The sequence below is a fragment of the Pelodiscus sinensis genome, chromosome 2, assembly GCF_052426305.1.
Source record: "Pelodiscus sinensis isolate ZL-2025 chromosome 2, ASM5242630v1, whole genome shotgun sequence".
In the NCBI taxonomy this organism is placed as follows: Eukaryota; Metazoa; Chordata; order Testudines; family Trionychidae; genus Pelodiscus; species Pelodiscus sinensis.
The window spans coordinates 216,693,059-216,717,665 of record NC_143053.1 but is presented as its reverse complement, the minus strand read 5'-3'; the positions used below and the strand labels follow the sequence as shown (position 1 = coordinate 216,717,665).

Below are 24,607 nucleotides of genomic sequence, written 5' to 3'. Positions count from 1 at the left end.
TTTTAGTAATATGCATAGGACAACGTAATAAGGCCAACAGTTTTATTTGTTGGTGCCTAATTTGAGCACCAAGATTCATATTTAGGCAACTAAACAAAAACAGTCTAATTTTCACAAGTGTGAGCAGCCATGGCTGCCAATAAAGTCAGTAAAAGCTGTCATTGCTCAGCACTTCTAAAAAAATTTATTTTTATTTTTATTAAGCCACTTTTATTTACGTGACCAAATTTGTTCTTATCTGGTAACTTTAGACACCCAACTTTAAAAATGCTGGCCTATATGTGTCCTTCTTAGTACAATCAGGTCTTTTACCACTGTTTCCTCAAGAAACTCTACTTAAGCACACATAATTGAAGTAGTCGCACAAGTTCACATGCAATTAAACACTGAGGAAGGTGTATCCTTATCTCACCAAACTCCTTTTTCATAGACTCACTGTTAGAGCTTGTCTATATGTACCAAGAGATCAACACTCCAGAGATGGATCTTCCAGGGTTTGATTTAGTGGGTCTAGTAAGGACCAGCTAAATCAAATGCTAATGGAGCCCTGCCACAGATTACAGGTCATGCCCACACTTGGCCCCTATGTCTCCAGGCAGGACTCCCCCTTTTTCAGTGCAGCAGCCCCTTCTCGGGGAGCCCACTCCAGAACAGTGGCAGTGTGATGACCCTTTCTCAGGGAGTCAACTCCAGTGCAGCAACTCTCTTTTGGGGTGCCCACTTTCACCTGGGGGGTCCGCCCCTCTGCCTCTGAGACGGTGCCTCTCAGGCCTTCAGCACATCTGCCTCCACCGTGAGCCCCTCTGGGAGATCCACTCCCTCTGGACCCCCGGGGCCTCCACTTACAGAGGGAATAGTGCAGCCCTGTTTTCCAGACCAGACTGACTCTCAGCGAGCACAAAACAGGAGGGTTTACTGAGCTTTGAACACAGCAAAGGATCTCTCAGGCCTGTAAGCCTGGCTTCCCGAGCCCAGCACGTCTGGGTCTCCCCTGGATCTAGGTGAGCTCTGCCTGCTTTGCCCTCTATCAATATCAGAAGAAGGTCTTCCAGAAGAGTCGCCAATATCCCACAGCAACAGCTCCTCTCCTGTCGATTGTCTTCTCTGCAGGTAGTCAGGGTCGCCCAGGCCCCTCTCTGTTCTGTTTCTCCTCTCCTCCATCCAATATTTTCCCCTTGCTGAAACCAACTGGGTCAGTCACTGAGGTCTCCCCTCTGCGGCCCATTGTCTCTCATCTGGCCAGAACCACTTGTGACCTCTGAGCAGGATCAGCTGGTCAGCAGGGCACCAGTCACTGGGGCTCCAGTTCTGAGCTGTTCTCTGCAGCAACAAACTCCCTCTCCCCTGGTCACATTTAAACAATAATATCCTGGGGCACTGAGTGCCCATCTGCATTCAGCCCTCCTTTGAATCTCCAAAACTCCCCACTTCCTCACAAGCCTGTCCACCCTGGCATTCCACAGAGTTGTGAGGAATAAGGAAAGTTAGGAGAGTTTCTCTAGTGTAGACCTGGCCTTAACAAAGAATGTAACAGATAAGCTCCTTCTGCAAGGTGGCATGCCAGACTTTATTAAGGGGAAACCCAGCACCTGGATCCCCCAGTGTTTTAAGCCTCAATAGTTTGAACAGAGCTCTGGAGCTTTCCCAGTCTAGGGGTTCCTATATACACTCTCGGAATGTAGACCATCGCCTAATGCTTCCTTCAGAGAGCTGACTGCAGGGTCCAAATGCCTATCACCTGGAACCAGTGTTAGCTCTTCAGACTCCACCCTGTAGCTTAAACACGGACTCACCAAAATCCTATCAAAACAGTGAGCCTTCTCAGTTGCAGTTTGACTCTTTCAGGGGAAATGTGGTTATTGTAGCATATAATGCATGCACGCACTTTACACAAATTTTAACACGTTGTTGTTCTGAACTTATTCACAAAAGAAATATACAGATCCATACAAAATAACCCTATACAGTAGAATCTCAGAGTTATAAACACCTCGGAGATGGAGATTCCTTGTAATTCTGAAATAGTTGTAACTTTGAACACAAATATTATGGTTTTGGTTGTTCTTTCAAAACTTTACAACTGGCTGTTTACGTCATATGATGCAGAAGTAGAATGCTGCTTTTAACCGTATTAATTTTCTTATCTGGTCAAAGTTTTTTAAACAACTTTCCCTTTATTTTTTTATTAGTTTACATTTTACTGTATTTGCTCTTTTTTTTATTGGTGGTGGTCTCTGCTGCTGCCTGCTGGCATATATCCAGTTCCGTATGAGTTCTCTGGTTCCAGTTTGCAACTTGGTGCTCGTAACTCTGAGGCTCTACTGTAGGTGTTTTCCTTCACTTTGGCTCACCCTTCCTTTGGGATCTTTGCTGAGCTGAGGTAGATGGCCCTCAACTCTCTCTTTCAGCAGCTCCGCTCATCTTAAGCTGGTGAAAATGGCTAAAGAGAGCACATAGAACAGTTCCTGCTCTTCAAAACTTTCCAGTCCTCTGTCAAGTGACTCCCTAGTCAGCCTCAACAGGTGGACCACAGAGTTCTACCAGATGATTTCATTGCTAAACAGTCAGGCCCTTCCCCTTCTTTCCTCTCTCTGCCCAATTATTCTTCTGGATAGGAGCGGTCTTATTGTCTAGGACAGTGTTTCTCAAAGTGGTCTGCGAAACCACTCTGTGAAACCTGCTAACTGGCCACTGCAGTGTGTTTATTTACTGGCTCCACAGCCATGGAGCTTCACAGATCCCATTGGCTTCAGTTTGCCATTTGCAGTCAAGGGGAGCCAAGGGAAACGGCAACTTGGCCCATGGCACATCCCACAGCTCCCCTTGGTTGCAAATGGCAAACTGGAGCCAATGAGGGCTGCAAGGCTTTGTAGCTGCAGATCTGGTAAATAAACACAGTGGAGCGGCCCGCTAGCAGGTTTTTGACAGTGGTTTCATGGACCACTTTGAGAAACACTGGTTTAGGATATTTGCATTTGAATAGAAGACCAAACCAATTTGACCAACCTTTATGGTCAGCCTGTATCACTCAGTACACCTTGGAATTTCAATACAGTATGGTATGAACAAGGCAACAGAGAAAATAAAGACATCCATATCTAAAATGGAAAGTGTAGATTAACACAAATACATATAAAGACCCCCTACTCTTAAATATCTTTTGACAGTGAAGGGACTCTTCTAAATAGCACATAGAAAGAAACCTCCCAGCTAACTTAAACTAGCTAGCTGTTTACTCAACAAATGTTTAACTTCATAAAGCAAATGCATTTTTTAATTCTTCCTTCAACAAGGAACTAAATGTCTGTGAATTAATATTTGCTGAGGAGAAAAAGTTAAGGCAATAGTATTTAAACAGTCCTATCTTGATCTTTCCTACTCAGGAAATGTAATGTGAAATGTTAGCATTTTATTTAATACCTGGGGTTGATAATTGGAATAGTAAATTATCTTCAAGATTTTTTTCCATGTTTATGCAAAACTTCGTTAAAGTGTTACTGTTAAATTATAGATTATAATCCCGTTGCATATTTGCTATCTCAGGTATCCATGTTTATGTAATGAACAGTTGTTTAATAGTAATCTGTTCGTTCTTGTGCTGAATAAAGGAATCCTTGTATACAATTTTGGTTGTTTTGTGTACATTACAAAAACACTTGAAAATATAAGGCCTTTTACATGTGCACTTTAAACTTGTGGATGAAAAATACACATCTGTGTCATACTTCTCAGAATAACCAAGCATATTCCTTAAGCTATCTCAACAACTATATCTTTAAACATAGCATTCTGTCTTCAGTTTTAGTTTGTCTTACATTATCAAGTCATGAGAAAACTGTAGCTGGCATGTGAATTACTTTGCTTCTTGTTTTTTGTTGTTTTTTTTTCTGTTCTCCTAGGCATAGTAGATGCTGCAGTCGATGCAGCTTCACAAGCAGGTGTGTTTGTATATTGCATGGCTGATCTTTAATTGGGTGGCAGACTTACACTTACTGACATTTATTAATCAAGAACTTTTGAGCTTTTAGCTTACTGACATTACTCTTAATTCTTACTGGCCTTTAGCTTTGTTATATTTCATACTCACAATTTTTCTTTTTAATAACAAAATTTCTTTTAATTCCTAAGCACAGTGTATTAGCACAGATTTGATAAGCAGATTCATTAATAATCATCATCTTATTCACCTATGAAATGTCAGATTTCATGCTGTATTGGAAGAGGGTTTAATAGCCTTTTGATTGCTGTTAACTTGTAAATATAATTAACATGATGATTTTGCTGGATATTGTTTTGTATTGACATGTAATGCTTACCCAACAAAACAAGAATTGATTAAATCCATGTAAGATGATGGTATCCAAAGGATCTCTATTGTGTGGCAAATGAAAATTGTATTTATCCAGTGGTTTTATTTTAATAAACCTAAATATCAATCATGTTTGTGAAGATTCTGCAAAGATAATTGCACTTTATAGATCCCTAGTCTTGGGTCTTAGTTGAAGGGGTCGCTAAGGTTAGGTAATAAGACTTCTTGAAGTACATGCCTTTAATGTCTCATAAGAGCATTTCTGAGTTTTATTTTAAATGTTTTCTGGTCCTCTCCTGAGGATACAAAACCAAAAACTGGGGATCTGTATAGGCCACTGCTTTCTGAAAATTTCAATTACAAGTAAGTAATTTCCCTCGCTATCTATCTCACCTCACCAGGATAAGTTCTGCAGTATTCCCTTCACATGTTGTATATGCATCATGTGAAAACAAATTGGAATGTATTAATCTTATTGCTACAGGATGAGAAGATGATTGGGTTTTCCATGTCTTGTTATGAAGCCTTGCATTTTGCATCAGTTCTGATTACAGCTGAGGAATTTCCTATATTGTACCTTTTGAGCAAACATCTTTAGATTAATATAAAACTTGGACAATAAAGTGACATGATAAAGTTGTGTTATTAATAATCTTGTAAAGAACATTATATCATTTTTGCTATTTCAGCTGAGATTTCCTATGGATTTTGTGTATAGTGATTTTTTTTTCATAGAAAATACCACATTTTTTTAAAAATTAATAAAACCCAAACCTGTTCACATCCTTTATTTGGATATAGCATGGATATGCAATCTTGGGGAGTGGTTTTGTAGTGATAATATAATTAATTATGCATATCTAAAAGCAATATGGTTCATTTATTTAAAAACAGAATTGCTGGAGGAGACAGAAAAGCTAATGAAGGAAAAAATAGAAGTACAACGTCAAGCTGAAAAAGAGTACGATGATCTCCAGAAACAAGTGAAGGCCCTGGAAACAGATTTGGAGGAGCAGGTCAACCGGTTTATGGAGCTAGAGCAAGAGAGAAATGCAGAATTAATGGATCTAAGACAGCAAAACCAGGCTTTGGAGAAGCAGCTTGAGAAAACAAGAAAATTTCTAGATGTAAGTATTAAGAAAGAAGAAGACGGAAAATGTTTGTTAATGTTTTCAGGTAGGAGAAATAGGTGAAAAGACTTCTCTCAACTGCGAGAAATGCTACTTCTTATACTTTAAGCTAAAATGAAAAAAAACAGATATCACTGGACTCCCAAAGTGGTGTCAGGTCTAGAGATGTCATTAACATAGTGCTTTAAATGTCAAATTGTGTCAAATTGTGATCTCTACTTTTAGAATATTCCCAGTGTATTTTGGAGTATGATTTAGTTGGAAAGCTTAATGTTTTTAAATAATGTTGTTTTTAATATTTCTAAACTTACAAATCTAAAAATCTCTAAAATGAGTAAGAAAAATATTTAGAATTGGCTTTGTGTATGGCAAGGTATACTGTGTTTTCCATTTTATAAAAAAACAGGATGAGATTGCCTGGGTCTACCAAAAGAAGGTTAGAAGACACTTAGTAAGGACTGTTATCAGATCACAAGTTTATTACATAGATGCCTGGAACTATCCACTGGATAAAGTGTACAGTGCAGGAAAATCCATATTATTCAAATCATTCTCTGGGGCTTCCACCAGCTCCCATTCATTTTCCATCCAGGTCCCCCCCCAGTCAAACAGTGGCTTTGAACTTACCATCTGCCCCCCTCGTAAGAGGGTTAAGGTGGGCTATAAGAACAGAAGAGGGATGGTGTTGGCTCCCTGCCATACTCACGGCCATCCTTACCCATACACAGTTTTGTAGGGCACCTGAAAATTTGGGGCACTACTGAGTCTTAATGTCCACCCACCCACCTTTTCCAAGACATGTTCTGTGGCTCTCCTTTCTCTGGAGCAGGGTTTCCCAACCTATGGGTCGGGACCCAAATATGGGTTGGCATTACATTTCAAAAGGGTTGCCAGGTGTCTCGCCAGGTGTCTCCCCAGGTGGCTCTTACGGAGCCATTTACACATTTTTTTGAATTGCCCTGGGTCACCAAGTCTTCCTGAATTGTCAAAATGGGTCCCCATCTGAAAAAGGTTGGGAACCACTGCTCTGGAGGGATCTAGTTAAGTTAAAAGTGGGAAAAAAACAAAACCCTGCCAGACCTATTAGCAGAACACTGAACCTGTGAAAGAGCCATCTAAGTGGTAATGAAGCCACTTCACTGGTATTTGCCAATCCTGGATATGTACTGTCAGTTTCTGAATTGAATGTGTCTACAGGACCCTGCCGTAATGCTCAGCTGCCTTCCCCCTCTGCAAGCTCAGTCAACATTCACCCAACTTTAAGTGCGGTGTGGTCATTTTAAAAGACTCAGAAGAGTTAAATATCCCACTCCCATTGAACTTCAGGGGAGTGGGAGATGAGTTTTCTTAGGCTCTTTTAAAAATCTCATCCTTGTAATGCTTTGGACTACATGTAAGTTTTTCTGGTCGCTCTCCAGCAGCACTTTGCTGGATTCCCATTCCATCTGCCTCCTCTCCCTACAGCAGGTGCAGGTGAACCCTTCCCTTCTGCTGGGTTGCACAGCCTACCTGACCACTCAGCATCCACATACTATGATCTTTCCCTGTTTACAGTTGTACCCTTCCTTCTATTCACCGATCCTGACCTTCCCCAACCACCAGGCTCCCACTGGAGTGCTCCCTGTCCCTGCAAGCTTATGTTCAGACTCTTCTACAGCTTGTATTACACCCTTTCTTCAATAGTTCATGCAGTTTTTGCATGAACAGAGTAGGTGTGGTAGTAGTCTACAGATTCTGAATTGGCAAGAAGTCTCCTGCAAAGAATTATGCATCAAAAAATTCTTTAAAAGTTAACTGTGAGGTTCTGCCACTGGTAATGTATAGCTTGCGGAGTGAAGTTCATTCGTACTAGATGAAATTCACTGGGATACAATGGATTAACATGGAGCCTTTCAGATCACTTCAGCTCTATGGTAAAGCTAAGCCAGGAAGTCTGCATGCTACAGGATCTGCAACAGTATTGGTCCAGTGTCAAAATCAGTGCACAGGGGATACAGAGTAGCAATGGATGTCATCATAGCCTGTGGCTGGAAAAGCAGCTGGAGGAGCTCCACTGAAGTCCTACACCAGTTTGTGGGTGGAGATTGATGAATTCCACCCTGTAACTAGTATTTCTCTGCACAAGCCCAGTTTCTCCAGTTATGTGTAGGGAGGGATGAATTTCATCTGTAATTAATATAACAGCTAGAATATTTTGTGATGCCACCTCCGCATTATTTTCTACCAAATAGTGTGAACTGGAAGGACTGTCTAGAAATATTTTAACACTTAGATGAATTTGCATTATTTCATTTTGTGTTGTTCTGATATTGATGTTCTAATTAAAATTAGTGTTTTTTTCTCTTGTTAGGTTCAAAATTAACATGTGATAAATCCATCACTATATATATAGTGATGGATTTATCACAATTTTTGTTGACCAACAATGTGAGTTTAAGAGCAACATAACACTTGGCCAGAATGCAAATAAACTCTTTATAAAATGCATTAGAATTCTGCAGTAGAATAGAATAAACTGCAATTCATAGACATTAATGTTATATCTCACTATATTTGACTTTTGTGAAAATTGAAGACCCATATTATTGTGCTAATGTGGTATTTAAAAACAACAGAAAAGAAATGTTCTTTGCTGCTGTATCTTGACTTTTCATTTAGCAGACAAACTTTTATAAATTGACAGTCGTGGGGAGTGCTACAGCCCCCGTTGTTACTACTGTTGCAGCATTTAATATATGAATATTTAGAAATTATATCAACAATGTCACAAAATGTATCTCAAACAATTTGATTTAACCAAAACAAATTTGTTATGCAAAATTCAGCTAATCTATTCATTTTTTAAATCTGGTTTTGGTACTTGGTGCGAATAAACTATTCAGATTAGTATTAGTATATTAGTATTCAGATTTCAGCATTTCAGTACATTTGTATTAAATATATGAAAGGAAAAGGAAAGTTAGAAATATCGAAATGAAAGGTATGTTGCTGACCGTTACAGAAGAAATAACATACTTTGATCAGTGTCACAAAGTAGTATCGGATCCAGAGGGAATACAATATCTTATATTGGTTTTTTTCACTGATCAAAAAGAAAAATGTGAATTACAGTGGCTGGCCAATAAGTGAAAGGATTTAATAAAATAAAAAAGGGATCATGCTGCCAAATGAAACTGACATATTTAAAACACTCAAAGATTGCAGAAATTAAATTATATATGCATAATTTAAATATGTTTTATTTCTAATAATGTTTGTCCTAATAACATTGCCATAATTAAATTTCAGGAACAGGCAATTGATAGAGAACATGAAAGAGATGTGTTCCAACAAGAGATACAGAAACTAGAGCAACAGCTTAAGACTCCACAAAGGTTTCAACCTATCAATGAACACCAAACCAGAGAGGTAACATTTTGAAGTATTATCAGCTGTGCTTAATGAGTGTGTGTGACAAAAGCAAATGACAGACATGCTGTAAAAATACTTTTTAAACTTTATAAAGTACATAATCTGCATCTTGTGCAAAGCAAAAAGATAAATCCATATTGATAAAGACTGAAAGTGTTATTTGAAACAGCAGAATAATGCAGAATGTAGATATCACAGTAATAGACCTGTCTGGAACAGCTAATGAAGATAGATCAAACTTCTTAAGCATTAATGGAAACATGAAATCTATTTGCCAGTTTGTCTAGGTTATTACATTGGAACATGTCCCACATGTTGAAACTATTTATTGTGAAGAAACCACTGCAAGTGCACCTACATTCACACAAAAGATGGTCACTAATAGCTAGGGTTGTCAGGCATGTGGTTTTCAACCTGAACTCCCGGTCAGAAAGGAATCCTGTTGGCTCCAGTCAGCACTGCTGACTGGGCTGTTAAAAGTCCAGTGTATCCCTGGCTCTGTGCAGCTCCTGGAAGTGGCTGCCATATCCCTGAGGCCCCTAGGATGGGGAGGCAATCAGGGAAGCTATGCCCACTGCCCCTACCTCCATGGCCAAAAGGGGGCTGCGGGGGCAGCGCCTGTGGTTGTGTGCAGTCCAGAGCCCCCTAGCCAACTCTGCCTAGGAGTTGGACATGCCAGCTGCTTCCAGGAGCCATGCAGAGCCAGAACAAGCAGGGAGTCTGCCTTAGTTCTTCTGTGCTGCCCACTGAGAGCCATCTGAAGTAAGCACCATCTGGATGGAGCCTGTGCCTTAATCCCTCTTCCGCACCCCAATCCCCTGCCCCAGGTCAGAACCTTCTCCTACATGCAGAGCCTGCACCACAATCCCCTGCCCCAGCTCGGAGCCTCCCTTCCACACCCAAACTATCTCTTAGATCCTTCATTCTACACTCCCTCCTTCCCCCTAACTCCCTCCCATATCCCACACCCATGCCTCAGACCTGGGCCCATCCTAGACCCCATCTCTGAGCCTCTCCCCACACCCAAATGCTCTCCTCGAGTCTCAGTACTGCTTACCTTCCTGAACCCCAAATCCTTCATCTTCAGCCCCATCCCAGAACTCACACCTTCAGTGGCAGCCCTCACCCTCTCCCACACCTCAAGCCCTAGCCCAATGAAAGTGAGAGTAGGGGAGAACGAGCAAAGAGTGGGAGGATGGAGTGTGTGGGAGTGGAGCCTCTGAGAAGGGTTGTGGCAAGGACAGAGCCTCAGAAGAGGCAGAGCAAGGCCTTAGGGAAGGATGAGACAGGTGTTTGATTCTGTGCAATTAAAAAGTTGGCAACCCAACTAATAGCTGGCTAATAGCCTCTAACTGGCATCCCAGCAGTTATTATTTTTCAGTTAGATACACATGGAATAGCAAATAACCTGCTAATGTATTGTTCAAAAATGTCATGATTTGTAAGGCCCTGAGGTTTCGATGAAAAATCCTATTACTGAATGTGAAAGACTAAGAGATAAAAACATAACATAATGTAAATACATTATTAGACTTGCTGTTTTAGTTACATAGTGGTATATGTAAGAATATTATGTGAACTTTCAAATAACTGCATAAAGATAATGAAGAGAAATGCCTCTGTTACATGATCGTCGTACTCATTAAAGGTTTAACAAAGTATTTTTCTGTCTCTTGCTATAGCTGACATCTCTGTATTCTTTTCACTAGCAGTTATAAAACATTGTTTTATTATATGTAAGTGCCTTGAGCAAGAAGCAGTATCCTTCTCTTTGCTTGCATTTTACAATAACTGCTCTGTTTTTACTTTCTGTTGTTTGATGTTATTAGTTCTTTCACAATGGAGTATCTTTATACTTGGTCTCAGACTCATGTTTCTTTTCCTTTGATCTTCTCCCTCTGTGATGTCTAACTTGTTGCCTCAGACTTCAGTAAAACACTTGACATCCTACCTATTGATCTATCTTCCATCTGTCAAATTGTCTTGATTCCATTAGCTGTAGGATAAATCATAATTTCTAAATACTTTAGATACTGAAATTGACTTATTGAATGAAAAGCTGTGTTTATCCCATCTCTTTCTATCACTCAGTTTAACTCGGACCTTATCTTTGTGCCTAAGGCCAATGTTTTGATGCTCTCACAGTTTCCAAATCTGTAATTCTGTCCACATCACCTCTATAGCAATGCCACAATTTTGTTTCCCTTAGCCATACCTCTGCTGAAATCTTTACTTGTGTCTTAATTACTTCCAATGTTGAATACTTCAGTTACTCCCTTAATACGGTGCTTCTAAGCCTCAAATGTCTCAAACTTCAGGAGATTCAGAATACTTTATCTAAAAGATGTTTTGCAGTGCAGGAAGTGGGACCATATAATCTGTATCCTTTTTTACTTTTGCTGACTATCTAGCCATCTCCAAATTCTATTTAAAAACTCATGCAGAAACAAAGTTTCTTGTTAATCTAGAGTTAAGGTAACGCTGTATTAACTGACTTGAATGTAAAAGACGTCAATGAAGGTAGAGTAGTTATAAAACTAATACTCTAAAGCTAAAAAATTTTGAAGTATAGAAATGCATAATTAGGGTTACCCAGACAACTTTAATTCTGCTCCCATAACAACATGATTATTTTACCATTTCTTCTTTCACAAATTATTTTAGTTCAAGGGCTTTTGGCACAAATATTTTATAGGACTTGAAGAATAGCAGGACTGCCAGAATTGAATTTGTTTTCCAGGATCAAGGCACTTCTTCCTTGGATTTTTGAGAGATCCCTTTCCCACTGATGGGCTGCACAGGAATACCGTGGTATATGTCTTTGCTCAGTAGGGAGTCTGAGGGCCTTCAGAAAGACAAAATGAGTTGTAGGGAATAGCAAATGCCATCACATAAAATTTACCAGAGGCATAATTTGTATTTATTGAATTTGGAAATACAAAATTCTAACTTTGCACATCATCAAAGGAGTTTTTTCTCCTCAAAAATCAGTGTTCTACTAATGCTAGAAACACATTCCAGTGTGCTAGAGAGTAATCACTATTCTTACCTTGTCATCCACCAGGTTGAACAGTTAACAAACCATCTACAAGAAAAAACAGACAAATGCAGTGAGCTTTTGCTCTCTAAAGAGCAACTTCAGAGAGATATACAAGAACGGAATGAAGAAATTGAGAAACTGGAGTGCAGAATAAGAGAATTAGAACAAGCCTTAATTATCAGTGCAGACAATTTGCAAAAGGTATTGTGTATAAAAGTTCCATGTATTTCCTATTCTTCATTTGCCTAAGAACAAGGCAATTAATCTAATATATATTTGAAAGTGTTTGTGAGCAAGCAAGCAAGTCTGTCCATTTGTTCGAGAAGTCCTAAATGGTAAGAGCTAGAATCACCAAATTTAGTATGCAGCCTGCTCTTATCATAACTTAAAGCAAGGTAAGGGTTTGATTGTGCGTGAGAGGAGGGCTGAAGCTCCCTCACCCCATTTATCCGGGGCTGCATAAAACTCTACAAAAAAGAGACAGAATTACCAGACAAGTGAAAGGGGCTGCCTGGGGGTACTTCCTGCCATCTGGGACTGCCCTAGCCCTGAGCCTTCTCACCCCTCAGGCACCTTTTAGGGAAGGTGGGCTGAACCTCCCCGTCCCCCATTCAAAGAGGATCATTGCTGGCTCTTCCCCTTCATCAGAGAGCAAGGGGAAAGTGCATACAGCTTGATCCGTTCCTCAATCTGACTGAGGAGTGTAGGGGACAGATGAACCTGTCCCTGTCCCTGTCCCTGTCCCTGTCCCTGTCCCTGTCCTTGCTGGGGGACGTGCAGTCCTTTCTTGGCTTTGGCTGTGCCTGGGTGAGAGAGGGCTTGGGTAGTCCTTTTACCCTGGAGCAGCCTGCGTACTGAACCCTCATTCCCAGCCCCACCCCAGAGCAATGATTTAAATAAAGAAAAACAGAAGTTAATTGAGTTAAGGACCCAAACAACACCAACTAAGTCTTCTAGTAATAAATAAATGAAAGCTGAAGTAATTGTATATAATATTACCTTTTTTAAAGGTGAAGGAAAGAAAGCAGTGTGGAGTTGCCACTGTGAAGGGAGAATTGCCCCTTGAAGAACAATTGCAGGCTGAAAAAGAAGCTGTGGACAGAAAGGAAAAAGAGGTACAGTATCTCTAAAATGTTTAGGTTTACTTTTAATATGAATTATTTATTGGTAATTTTTGCGTTACACCTAGCTCCATGCAGTAAACTCCAGTTCACTGTTTATACAATCTGTAGCAAGACCATACTGGACAGTGATCTCCATAACTCTCACAAGCTGTCAGGCTTATGCCTAGTAATTATTGGAATAGGTTCTCCCAAGGGCCACCTAAAGTGTTTTTGGAAGTGGTAGTGTTTATTCATTTGGTAGTACTTTTTAGTTGAATGGTTTTCCAATCTAGGTTCTAGTGAAGCTGTTGTGTATACTTGTGGAGAAAATCTTGTTATGACTTTATATTTGGTTAGCTGCAGATTGGCAGTATTGCAAAACACCAGTTTTTTATGAAGGAAAACCAGGTTTGGGCTTGATTTTTAGATTTCCATTGCTTTTCCTTTGCAATGGGGAAAATATGCCATGCTGAACCTTTACGAGGATGTTAGGGTTGGTTAGTAAGGTGCCCTACTACGGCACTAATCTGCACACATTAAGGCTACATTTTCACTGCCAGTTCTTCTGGCAGAAAATATGCTAATGAGGGACACATTAGCGTAAGTCTCTATCTCATTAGCATATTTTCTGCTGTTTCTTTTTGCGCAAAAAGAAGCAGTGTGGATGGAAGGGGTTTTCTGCTTAAAAAAAAAAAACACCATTTTGCGTAAGATTCTTATGCCTGTCCTGGACAGGGACACAGAGACAGGGACACAGAGACACAGACACAGACACACACACACAATTTTTAAAAGGCTGCTGAAGGCAGCAATAAAAGAAACTCATGTAAGCAGTCTTAAAATGACAGTTTTTTGAGAATCTAAAGCCACTGTGAGGTTAGAATTGGTAAATTTAAATGAGCCCAATCCTGCAGCTCTCCCTAACTGGAACTGTCATAGTGATTGGCTGATATCAGTGGTTTTGCATACAAATAGCTTACAGGCCTTCAGAGAATGAATGAGCGACCTGGGCGACTTCCAGTTCTCTGCTTCCTAATCCATTCAGTCTTAAGAATCAAATGTATCTTTACAATCAACATGGCCAGTATATTGGTGAACACAAATCTCATTTGAGTAAAATGCTGTTGTTGTAACATGAACAAAATTGATGCCATATATATGTGTTTTTTTAATGTGTCTGTTTTTTAAAAAATGTGGCTGTTAACCCCTTTGATCCACATTTTGGATGTACAGATCACAAACCTTGAAGAACAACTGGAGCAGTTTCGAGAAGAGCTAGAGAACAAAAATGAAGAAGTTCAGCAATTGCATATGCAATTAGAGATTCAGAGAAAGGAATCCACTACACGCCTTCAAGAACTTGATCAAGAGAATAAATTATTTAAGGTAGTTATTAGACAGACAAGATTGTAGCTTCATTTCTGTTTACCTGAATAAATTCATTCTGGGGTAAACCAAGACCATTAATTCGTATTTGATGTCTCAAGTGTTATACTGTTCAGGTTACAAAATACTAAAAATTTCATATAGCCATTCTTTATTTCATATGATCATCTGTCAGAATCTATTAATTGAAGATACTCAGAAAAGGATACATATTGCATCACATCTTATGGATTCTTTTTTTTTAATTTGGTAGGATGAAATGGAAAGATTGGGACTAGTGATCCAGAAATCTGAAGATGCATCCATAAAGGATCATTGTCTAGTAGCAGGGAAACTTGCTCGGATCATGCAGGAAAAGGAACAGGAAATAGATCATCTTAATGAGCAAATAACAACCATGCAACAGCAACTTGAAAGTACAACAGACAACAAAGTACGTTATTGTCAAATCTTTTGCAATATCCTAATTTATATGCATAGATTTTAAAGAGCACGTATACTTAGTCATTAATAGAATACAATGCTCTAACCTTCAAAACTAATGACTATTTCTCACTTCTTTTTGTGGAATCATCATTCTGTTAAGAAAAATACATTAAAATTAAAATTTCAAAAAACAGAAGCCCTGGTCAGATTCAGTGTATATTATCTCTTCCTTAATTTCATGACATCACTCTTCATTATATTCTCTAGCATGTTAAATAATTCCCTTCTCTCCTTGGTGCAAGACGTAAGTATAAAAGACTACTAGACCTTAGTTCAATATGTCCCAAACAATGGATTGAGACCTGCCAATGGGTCACAGAAAGGTTCTAGGAGGATGCCCCTCACCCTGTACTTACTCTGCAGCAGAGTGGAATGGAATGGCAGAGTAAATCCTGCACCAGATTGCATTGTCACTCACTCAGATTTTGCCCAGTCGTCCCTCTGACGTGATGAAAGGGTGGCTAGGTCAAACTAGAGTGGTGCTGCAAATTGCAATGCCTGGAGTAGGAAACCAGGCTCAGGGCCATATGTGTTAAAACGAGGGACACATCCCCTGGCTTGAAATGGTTTCCATTATTTACAGGGTTTCTAGTTTGGTACAGTGGCTGCCAGCACCCCCTGCTAGAGGGTGAGTATGAGGCAGACCCCCGCTCCTCCTTGGGGTTTCTCAAGTCAGTATTAGTAGAAGTGCTACTACAGGTGGCCAGTGTTCTCCCAGTGGGGTGAGGAGGAGGAGATGGTAGTGGAGAAGAAGGTTGCTAGCCTATGATTTTGTGTGCCCCCTCTCAGTGTCACTGGAACAATTTTTAGGGTAGGGGGTGCTAAGACACCCCCTCCCACCTTACTCTATCTGTGCCCCTCGCTGCCCCAGATTGATGCCAGAGTGGAGGCAGCTGTAGGGTGCAGGGCATAGGGTCAGGGCCCCAGGGCCTACAGCAGAGCTGATGGGGCCCAGCAGCCAGGACTCCAGATAGCAGCAGGACCTCCTGGCATGGGCTGGCATCTGGGACCCTAATACAGGGTGCAAAACCTTAGGTGTGGTGAAACATCCTCCATACTCCTTATTTCCCACATTTTTGCCCTCCCTTTCCCATGCCTGTACATGTCACAAAATTAGGCAAAATGCAGTTGTTGGATCACCTTGCTAAAAAATTTGGGAACCAATACTTTAGGTCAGTCTCTTCAATACTCTTCTAGACCTCTTCCTCCTCTTAGGCTGTGTCTAGACTACATACCTCTGTCGGCAGAGGCATGTAGATTAGACAGATCAGCAAAGGCAAATGAAGCCGCGATTTAAATGATCGCAGCTTCATTTACATTTACATGGCTGCCGCGCTGAGCCGACAAACAGCTGATCAGCTGTTTGTCGGCTCGCCGCAAGTCTGGATGTTCCCCCTGTCGACATCAAAGCCCTTTGTCGGCAGCCCCGTTATTCCTCGTGGAATGAGGTTTACCGGGGCTGCCGACAAAGGGCTTTGATATCGACAGGGGGAATGTCCAGACTAGCGGCGAGCCGACAAACAGCTGATCAGCTGTTTGTCGGCTCAGCGCGGCAGCCATGTAAATGTAAATGAAGCCGCGATCATTTAAATCGCGGCTTCATTTACCTTTGCTGAACAAACAAATCTACATGCCTCTGCCGACAGAGGCATGTAGTTTAGACTTACCCTTAGTGTTTTTTGTTTTTAAAATAATTTTATTTGTGATCTTTCACCAACTTTCAGTTTATTTCACTGAATAGCATTGCATTCAATATTCATGTGTGATTGAATTCATTTTTTTTGTGCAGGATTTCTTGTACAAGATGTTGGGGGGAATGAGTAAACAAACAGCTCCCAGAAAATCCAGGAGAAAGCATAGTCTGGTTGTTTTTTAGTTACATATTTTATATTCCTTTCATTGACTTTCTAGGTTATTGAAGAAAAAAATGAGCATATAAGAGAACTTGAAGCCCAGGTAGAATGCCTAAAAAGTGATCAAGAGCGTGTGAAGAAAAACCATGAAGAAGAAATTGAACAGCTGAATGAAGTAATTGAAAAACTTCAGCAGGAGTTGGCAAATATTGAACAAAAAGTACCTGTAGATGTTACTTCCATTCAGGAGGATGCTGACAGTCTGAAACAGCAGTTTGATACAGTATTGGCAGAAAAAGAAGCTTTGGAGAAGAAAATGGAAGATGATAATGTAAAAGCATCCCTTACAAAGAATGAGCTTGAAGAAACTAAATTAAAAATGAACCATTTGAAGAAAGAACTAGATATCTTAAAGAGGGAGCATGAGCAAGTATCAGAAAAATATAAGCATTTACTGATGGAAAGTGACAAGGCAGAAGTAGGGGACAGAAGCAAAGACAAAAGTGAAAAACTGGAAGAAGCCCTGAATGAAAAGACTCCAATGCTACTAGAAAATAAAATCCAGCTTACATCTATGGAAGAAAATACAAAGGTCACCATAAGCAACATGCAGATAAACCTGCAGCAACTTCAGGCAGCTATTAAAGAGAAGGATTCAGAGTTGTGCCAGTGTTATAACCAAATGAAGGACTTGAAAGAGCAAGCCAAGGTTGAAACACAAATACTTAGAAATAAAATACTGGAACTTGAAGAGCTACTTCAGGAAAAGGTTGCTGCTGCTCTTGTGAGCCAAGTCCAGTTGAATGCAGTTCAGGAGCAAAATAAACTCAGGCAAAGAACTAAGGCATTTTCAAATGAAGAAGCAAATAAAAGTACACAAACAGAGAATCAAAAACACTTAGCTAAAGGAGAGACAGAATCAAAATTATCAATATTAACAGAGAAACTTTCAGAGATGGAAAATGAGCTGGAGAGAATGCATAGTAAACTGGAGCTAGAAAAAGAAAATGCAGAAATTGCACAGAAGGAGGTTATAAAAAAAGAACACAGACTATTAGAACTTCAGCAGTTACTAGAAGACATTGAGGAAAAGCACAAAGAGGAGATTAAAAAGGCCCCTAAACAGGAAGAGGTGCAAATATCTGAGGTAAAAATTGTATGTCATATGATCTTTTGCTCACTTTGCCTAAGAATTAGTTATTTTTATGGGAACTGTCGTAGGTGCACACATTTTTAGTAAAACTAAAGGCATTAATATTCTGTTACTGCATGAACAGATTCAGTAAGAGCTGTGCTAGATATATATGCACCTCTGAGTTACAAATAGAACAAAAATTTCACCTTATACTAAAAGACAGAGAGAAAGTCTTGTAGAATGTTGCATTGCAAAGTTGATCCACATTGTTCTTTGTACATATCCATATCTTCATCCACATATTTTCTCCTAATAACTATGGCAGTGTGGACACTCTCTTGTCCAAGAAAGTGCCGATGGCCATTTTAGCCATAGGGCTTTCTTGCTCAAGAAATTCACGTAGCCTATCTACACTGGCCTCTTCCGCAAGAATAGTTGCTCAAAAGGGCTTATTCCTGAGTGGGAGCATCGTAGTTCTTGCGCAAGAAGCCCTGATTTCATACATGAGAACGTTAGTGTACTTGCACAAGAACACACGGCCAGTGTAGACAGGCAGCAAATTTTTGCGCAAGAGCGGCTGGATCCGCGTAACTCAGGGACTGCCTGTACCTTTTTTGTACCCTCCTTTGGGTGCTTTCCACAATGACACTGACTTTATATCTCTTTAATATTTAATTTATACTAATTTATTTTCATGCTGCCCTCCATCGATCACCAGTTATGTCACCTGTGATTTTGACCCTCTGAATCAAAGTTTAGTGTTGTCTTCTATTTTCCAAGGCAGAGACTGTATGTTCTGTGCTTAGCAATTTAATGAAAACCTCAGCTTTGCTGGTGAAAGTCTGAAGTTCACAGATATCACGTAATGTAGGGCCTAGACCAGTGTTCCCTCTAAACTGCATAGCAGCAGTTCTGTGCACGGAGCCTTGAGTCTCTGACTGGGTGGGGCTGATTAATCACCTGTGAAGCTGTGCTGCTGGGCAGGTTAGAGGGAACACTGGCTAGACCCCAGGTGCTAAAACCTTTTGTGCACATGTTGTTGAATTAAGGTCAAAAATTTCTCTTTAAAACTGTATGATGTTTAGCAGACTTCATTTTCCAGAAGCTTATTGTTTTCCATGCAGTCGTTTTATTTTTCTGGAGTTTGGGGATCTCAGTTAATCTAGAAAAAGTGGCCTTTTGAAACATAAGACTGAGAGGTTAGGTTGGTCGCAACACTACTTATTCAAGACACTTGACGTTTCTTCACATGATTTGTCTCATCTTTAGTTATTGTGGCGTGGGATGGAGGGGCCATCACTATTAGTATTTTGATGCCATTGTAATAGCTGTTTTATCTACCATTGCTTATATTTTGACATGTAGGTAGTCACAGAGCTAACTCAAGGTCAAGAAGGAAACGTACTCATTGCTGAACGTGAATTAGAAAAAATCAAAGCTGAATCAGCTGCTGCCAAAGAAGAGCTGAGTAGTTACAGAGAAAAGTCAGAAAAACTTCAAGAGGAATTAATGGTAAGAACTGGGTCGTTCCATAATTGTTTTATTTCTTCCACTGAAACACATTCAGTAAAAATGACTGTACAGTACACAATGTTCATATATTTATGAAAATGACATGATGCGAGACAAGATCTTTAATTGATGCAAACGGTATAAACATAGTGATTTCAAGAGAATTGTATCAATTTACATGATCTAGTCTATTTCTTGAGATAGTAACTTTGTGTTATCATCTAATAAACGTAATCTGTTTAAACAAGATGAAAAATAATAACTGTGACTCTTCATTGTATAGAGCATTTAAAACACTAAACTTGGTGGTTTAAAAGTATTTGGCTATCTGGGCTTCAAATGTGTTATTTCTATAGGTGAGAGAGACAAGTATGACACATCTTCAAGAAGAGCTTCACCGAGTCAAAGACAACCTATTTGAAGCAGAAAAGAAGCTTGCAGATTATATGAGAAAGGAAGCGAAAATAGTAGAACTTGAAGACATAAAGGATGTTGACAAACCAGATAGTGTTTCTACCAAAGAAGACGCTAGTTTTACCAGAAAAAGTTCATCATCTCAGACTGATAAGACTATGCAAATCAGTAGCTCCAACCAGACTTTACAGGTTGCTGTTAAAAATGCTGAAATTCAAAATGATTTACAAAATGAAATTTCATCAGAGGAGGTTGCAGAAATCATAAGAGAGTTCACTGAGAGAATTGAACAAATGCAAGAACTCCATGCTGCTGAAATCATGGACATGGAAACCAGACATATTTCTGAATCAGAAGCATTGAAGAGAGAGCAGTTTGTTGCAGTTCAAGTATTAACAGATGAATGTAATGCTTTGAAAGAAGTCATAGAAACTTTGAGAGCTAAAGAGGTATATATTGTATTTTTATATATTCTTCCATTCTGTATATTATCAAGAATTTTGTGGTTCATGCTACTATTAAATAGGGTTCCTATTTTTAGTCCTCTTAATCATGAAAGCCAATTTGTGCCATTAAGACATTCTACGGTTTTTGCAGCTGTGTTGAGTTGCTTCACCCAAGGGACAGTTTCTAGATCCCTCCCTACCTCTATCATCCCTTAGGCTAGAGCAACCGGCTGCCCTCCTTGGGTCCAGCCAGTTCTATAGACTTGTGAAGCAGAAATGTCAGCCCATGAACCTTCTTATTTCTGTCCCTTTTTGAGAGTTTCTATGTTGCCAAGGCACTGGGAGGGAGTCTCCCACGTGACTCTGATAAGCTACTTTGTTATGATTAATCTGAACCCTTATTTTGTCATGTTGTGGGGTTTTATAATTTTAAATGTTTTCTTTTACAAATATAGGCCATCCCAATTTCTGGGTTACCGCACTCAGGATCCTATCAGGCCAGAGATGGATGTTCTAGTGGTAAGAAACTATTGTTTTATAGCCATAATATTTCTCAGAATAGTATTATAAATTAAATTTGGGTATTTTTCATAGACTTTATTTTTATTCTGCTTGTATGATAAAAACCAAAAGTAGCTGTGCATTACTTTAGTCCTAGCACAATGGAAATTACAGTTCTTCTGAAAAGGTAAAATATCAATCTTGCAGGTATTTCTTCTTAATTAGGACTTTTCTACAGTGATCTTGGACCAATATCATGATTTTATTAAAGAAACAACAGGTACTTACTTGATGCTTTTCTCCTCCATTTTCAACATACAACAGCACAGCAAAGAGTTTAACATTCAGAAAGAAACCCCAGCATAAGCAACATGTAATCCCATCATATACAGGCAGTCCCCGAGTTACACGGATCCGACTTATGTCGGATCCGCAGTTACGAACGGGGCCCTCCCTCTCCCTGGTCTCCAGCAGACCAGGGAGAGGAAGCAAAGCCGTGGAGCATGCGGGCAGCTGACAGACGGCTGGCCGCGTGTTCTGCCACTTTGCTCTGCTTTGCTCCCCGTCCCCCTGGTCTGCAGACCAGGGGGACGGGGAGCAAAGCAGAGCAAAGCCACGGAGCCCGAGGGCAGCAGGACAGCCACGGCGCGTCTGGGCTGTCCCGCTGCCCGCGTGCTCCGCGGCTTTGCTCCGGACGCCTGTGATACAGCAGCTGGGGCGCTGCTGGTTGGTCCCGTAGCGCCGCTCTGGGCGCCACTGGACCAACCCAGCAGCACCCCAACTGCTCTGCCCCAGGTGTCCCCAAGTCAGCAGCTGCTGAAACTGACCAGTGGCTGACTACAGGAAGCCCCTGCCCCGGGCTTCCTGGAATCAGCCGCTGATCAGTTTCAGCAGCAGCTGACTTGGGGATGCCTGGGGTTCTTAAGTTGAATCTGTATGTAAGTCAGAACTGGCGTCCAGATTCAGCCGCTGTTGAAACTGATCAGTTTCAGCAGCGGCTGAATCTGGACGCCAGTTCCGACTTACATACAGATTCAACTTCAGAACAAACCTACAGTCTCTATCTTGTACGTAACCCGGGGACTGCCTGTAATCCCTTCCCCAAATTCCTTAGTTTTTGCCTCCTATAAAAGTGGTATCTTCCTCTTTTCTTTATCCATGATCTTCCCTTAAGTATATCAAATGTCTGTAATGAAAACTAGAGCCAATTCAAACCCCATTTTTAAGTAGCATTGTGATCTTCATCCCCTGTTTTCCTGACAACCTTCTGTATTAAAGGAATAGCTTCCTTTCTGAACGGTAGCCCAAGAAGCAAAGCAAAAGCCAACCTGCAGTAACAAAAGGAATTGTAACAGGAGCAGCAGTGAAAATCCCTTAGTAAACAAATGCTGTCACATCTGGGAAAGGCAAAGAGCGTTATATATTATGTGACTCTTAATTACTCTAGGACAAAAATATGTGTGCCAGTGAGGATATTAGTTGCCTTGAGGATAGAAATTGGAAGCTGGTTCCTTCTCTTCAGATGGAGTTCCTCTATCCTTTCTTTAACTGTTTTCAGCATCTCTCCAGGGCAACTCCTGAGACCTGGATGGTATTTAAAGCTGCGGTTCTCTGGCAAAATCTCTCAGGGTGCATGAGTGGCAATACCACTGTCTCCTTCCCATTGTAATACTTATCACATGCTCCTCTTTCCATGACTGCAGAGCTGAATGTGTATACCAACCAGAGTGAGTGAAGCCCATCACATTTTTACCACAAAAATTAAAACACTCTGTTCTATAGTAGCAATCAGAAATAGATTCAACTTTTACAGGAGGCACAGACTATAGACACTGAGAAGGGTCAGTTGGCAAAGGATCATGTAGTGTTCAGATAAATGTGTTGGTTCTGTCTCCCTGAATTTTAAATTATTTTCTTTGCTGCTGTGTTCTAAAAGGACGTAAGAATGGCTATACTGGCTCAGACCAAAGGTCCATCTAGCCCAGTATCCTGTCTGCCGACAGTGGCCAGTGCCTGGTGCCCCAGAGAGGGTGGACCGAAGACAATGATCAAGCAATTTGTCTCCTGCCATCCTTCTCCAGCCTTTGACAAACAGAGGCCAGGGACACCATTTCTATCCCCTGGCTAATAGCCTTTTATAGACCTAACCTTCATAAAATTATCTAGCTTCTCTTTAAACTCTGTCATAGTCCTAGCCCTCATAGCCCCCTTTGGCAAGGAGTTCCATGTGGGTTGACTGTGCACTTTGTGAAGAAGAACTTTCTTTTATTAGTTTTAAACCTGCTACCCATTAATTTCATTTGGTGTCCTCTAGTTCTTATATTATGGGAACAAGTACATAACTTTTCTTTATTCACCCTCTCCACATTACTCATGATTTTATATACCTCTATCATATCCCCCCTCAGTCTTCTCTTTTCTACACTTAAAAGTCCCACTCTCTTTAGCCTCTCATATAGGACCTGTTCCAAACCCCTAATCATTTTAGTTGCTCTTTTCTGAACCTTTTCTAATGCCAAAATATCTTGTTTGAGGTGAGGAGACCACATCTGTACGCAGTATTCAAGATGTGGGCGTACTATAGTTTTATATAGGGGCAGTAAGATATTCTTCGTCTTATTTTCTATCCCTTTTTTAATAATTCCTAGCATCCTATTTGCTTTTTTGGCTGCCACTGCACATTGCGTGGACATTTTCAGAGAACTATCCACGATAACTCCAAGATCTCTTTCCTGATTAGTTGTAGCAAAATTATCCTCCATTATATTGTATGTATAGTAGGGGTTATTTTTTCCAATGTGCATTGCTTACACTTATCCACAAAAAAGGAAACCAGGCTTAGAAGACAAAACAAAAAATTTTGATGTTTTGCAACCATGTGACCTTTTTTGTTATCTGTCATGTAAACAGTTCACAGTAATTCAACTTTAGTGTTTTTCCTTTTATTTTAGATTCTAGTTCGGACTGGAGTCAAGGAATTTATCTTACCCAGAGCCAGGGATCTGACACAGTATCAGAAGGAATAGGAGAAGAAGATGAAACTTCAACAGATCTGCTTCCAAAGAAAATAAAGGTAAATTGGAGCTAATGTAACAGGAGTATAGCCATGGCTGAGCCTGAGTGGGCTGTGGCCACCCACTTTGCATCTAGGCCTGCCCCAGTGCACCCAGCGAGCCAGCCAGGGAGTGGTACAGCGACACTGGGGCTTACCCTGCTCTGGGATCAGGGTTTTCTCCTCCCCTCCTGTCCCATTCCCCCCTGCTTCCCATTCTTGCCCACCCACTTGAAGCCAGAGCTCACCAAGTGGGCCCTTCTGGCTACACCACGGTGATGTAATTTTTTTTTTCAAAACAAAATTATTTTAAAGCTCCTTAATACTGTCTAAACTAAAGCACAGATCTGCAGCCTTCTCTTCTGGGGAAAGTGGAAGAGCCCTGTAAATAGCAGATATTTTAAAAATTATTTAATTATATTTGATAGCTTTCTATCATCTGATACAGCTAGCTACATCTGATAGCTTTCTTTGATAGGATGACAGGTCTTGTAGATTAGGGAGAAGCAGTGGATGTGGTATAACTAGACTTTAGTAAGGCATTTGATATGGTCTTGCATGATATTCATATCAATAAACTAGGCAAATACAACTTAGAGGGGGCTACTATAAGGTGGTGCATAACTGGCTAGATAACCATTCTCAGAAAGTAAGTAACTGTTCACAATCCTGCTGGAAAGGCATAACAAGTGGGGTTCCGCAGGGGTCTGTTTTGGAACCAGTTCTGTTTAATATCTTCATCAATTATTTAGATATTGGCATAAGAGAGTACGCTTTTTAACTTTGCAGATGATACTAAGCTGGGAGGGGTTGCAACTGCTTTGGAGGA

At 40.4% G+C, this 24,607-nt stretch overlaps 1 protein-coding gene across 7 annotated transcripts in view; it reads left to right on the top strand.

Moving 5' to 3' along the window:
- The window catches only part of AKAP9 (A-kinase anchoring protein 9), a 181,144-nt gene that overhangs the window by 122,446 nt on the left and 34,091 nt on the right, over nucleotides 1–24,607 (top strand). For 6 of the 7 annotated variants that reach the window (XM_075922389.2, XM_075922394.2, XM_075922392.2 and 3 more), the window contains 12 exons: nucleotides 3,900–3,938; nucleotides 5,204–5,436; nucleotides 8,728–8,847; nucleotides 11,915–12,091; nucleotides 12,901–13,005; nucleotides 14,227–14,379; nucleotides 14,633–14,812; nucleotides 16,777–17,865; nucleotides 19,219–19,365; nucleotides 19,722–20,228; nucleotides 20,681–20,744; nucleotides 23,678–23,799. In XM_075922389.2, the coding sequence (XP_075778504.2) occupies nucleotides 3,900–3,938; nucleotides 5,204–5,436; nucleotides 8,728–8,847; nucleotides 11,915–12,091; nucleotides 12,901–13,005; nucleotides 14,227–14,379; nucleotides 14,633–14,812; nucleotides 16,777–17,865; nucleotides 19,219–19,365; nucleotides 19,722–20,228; nucleotides 20,681–20,744; nucleotides 23,678–23,799 (2,936 nt within the window). The remainder of the gene's footprint in view (nucleotides 1–3,899; nucleotides 3,939–5,203; nucleotides 5,437–8,727; nucleotides 8,848–11,914; nucleotides 12,092–12,900; nucleotides 13,006–14,226; nucleotides 14,380–14,632; nucleotides 14,813–16,776; nucleotides 17,866–19,218; nucleotides 19,366–19,721; nucleotides 20,229–20,680; nucleotides 20,745–23,677; nucleotides 23,800–24,607) is intronic. The other variant, XM_075922391.2, reaches the window with a different exon arrangement.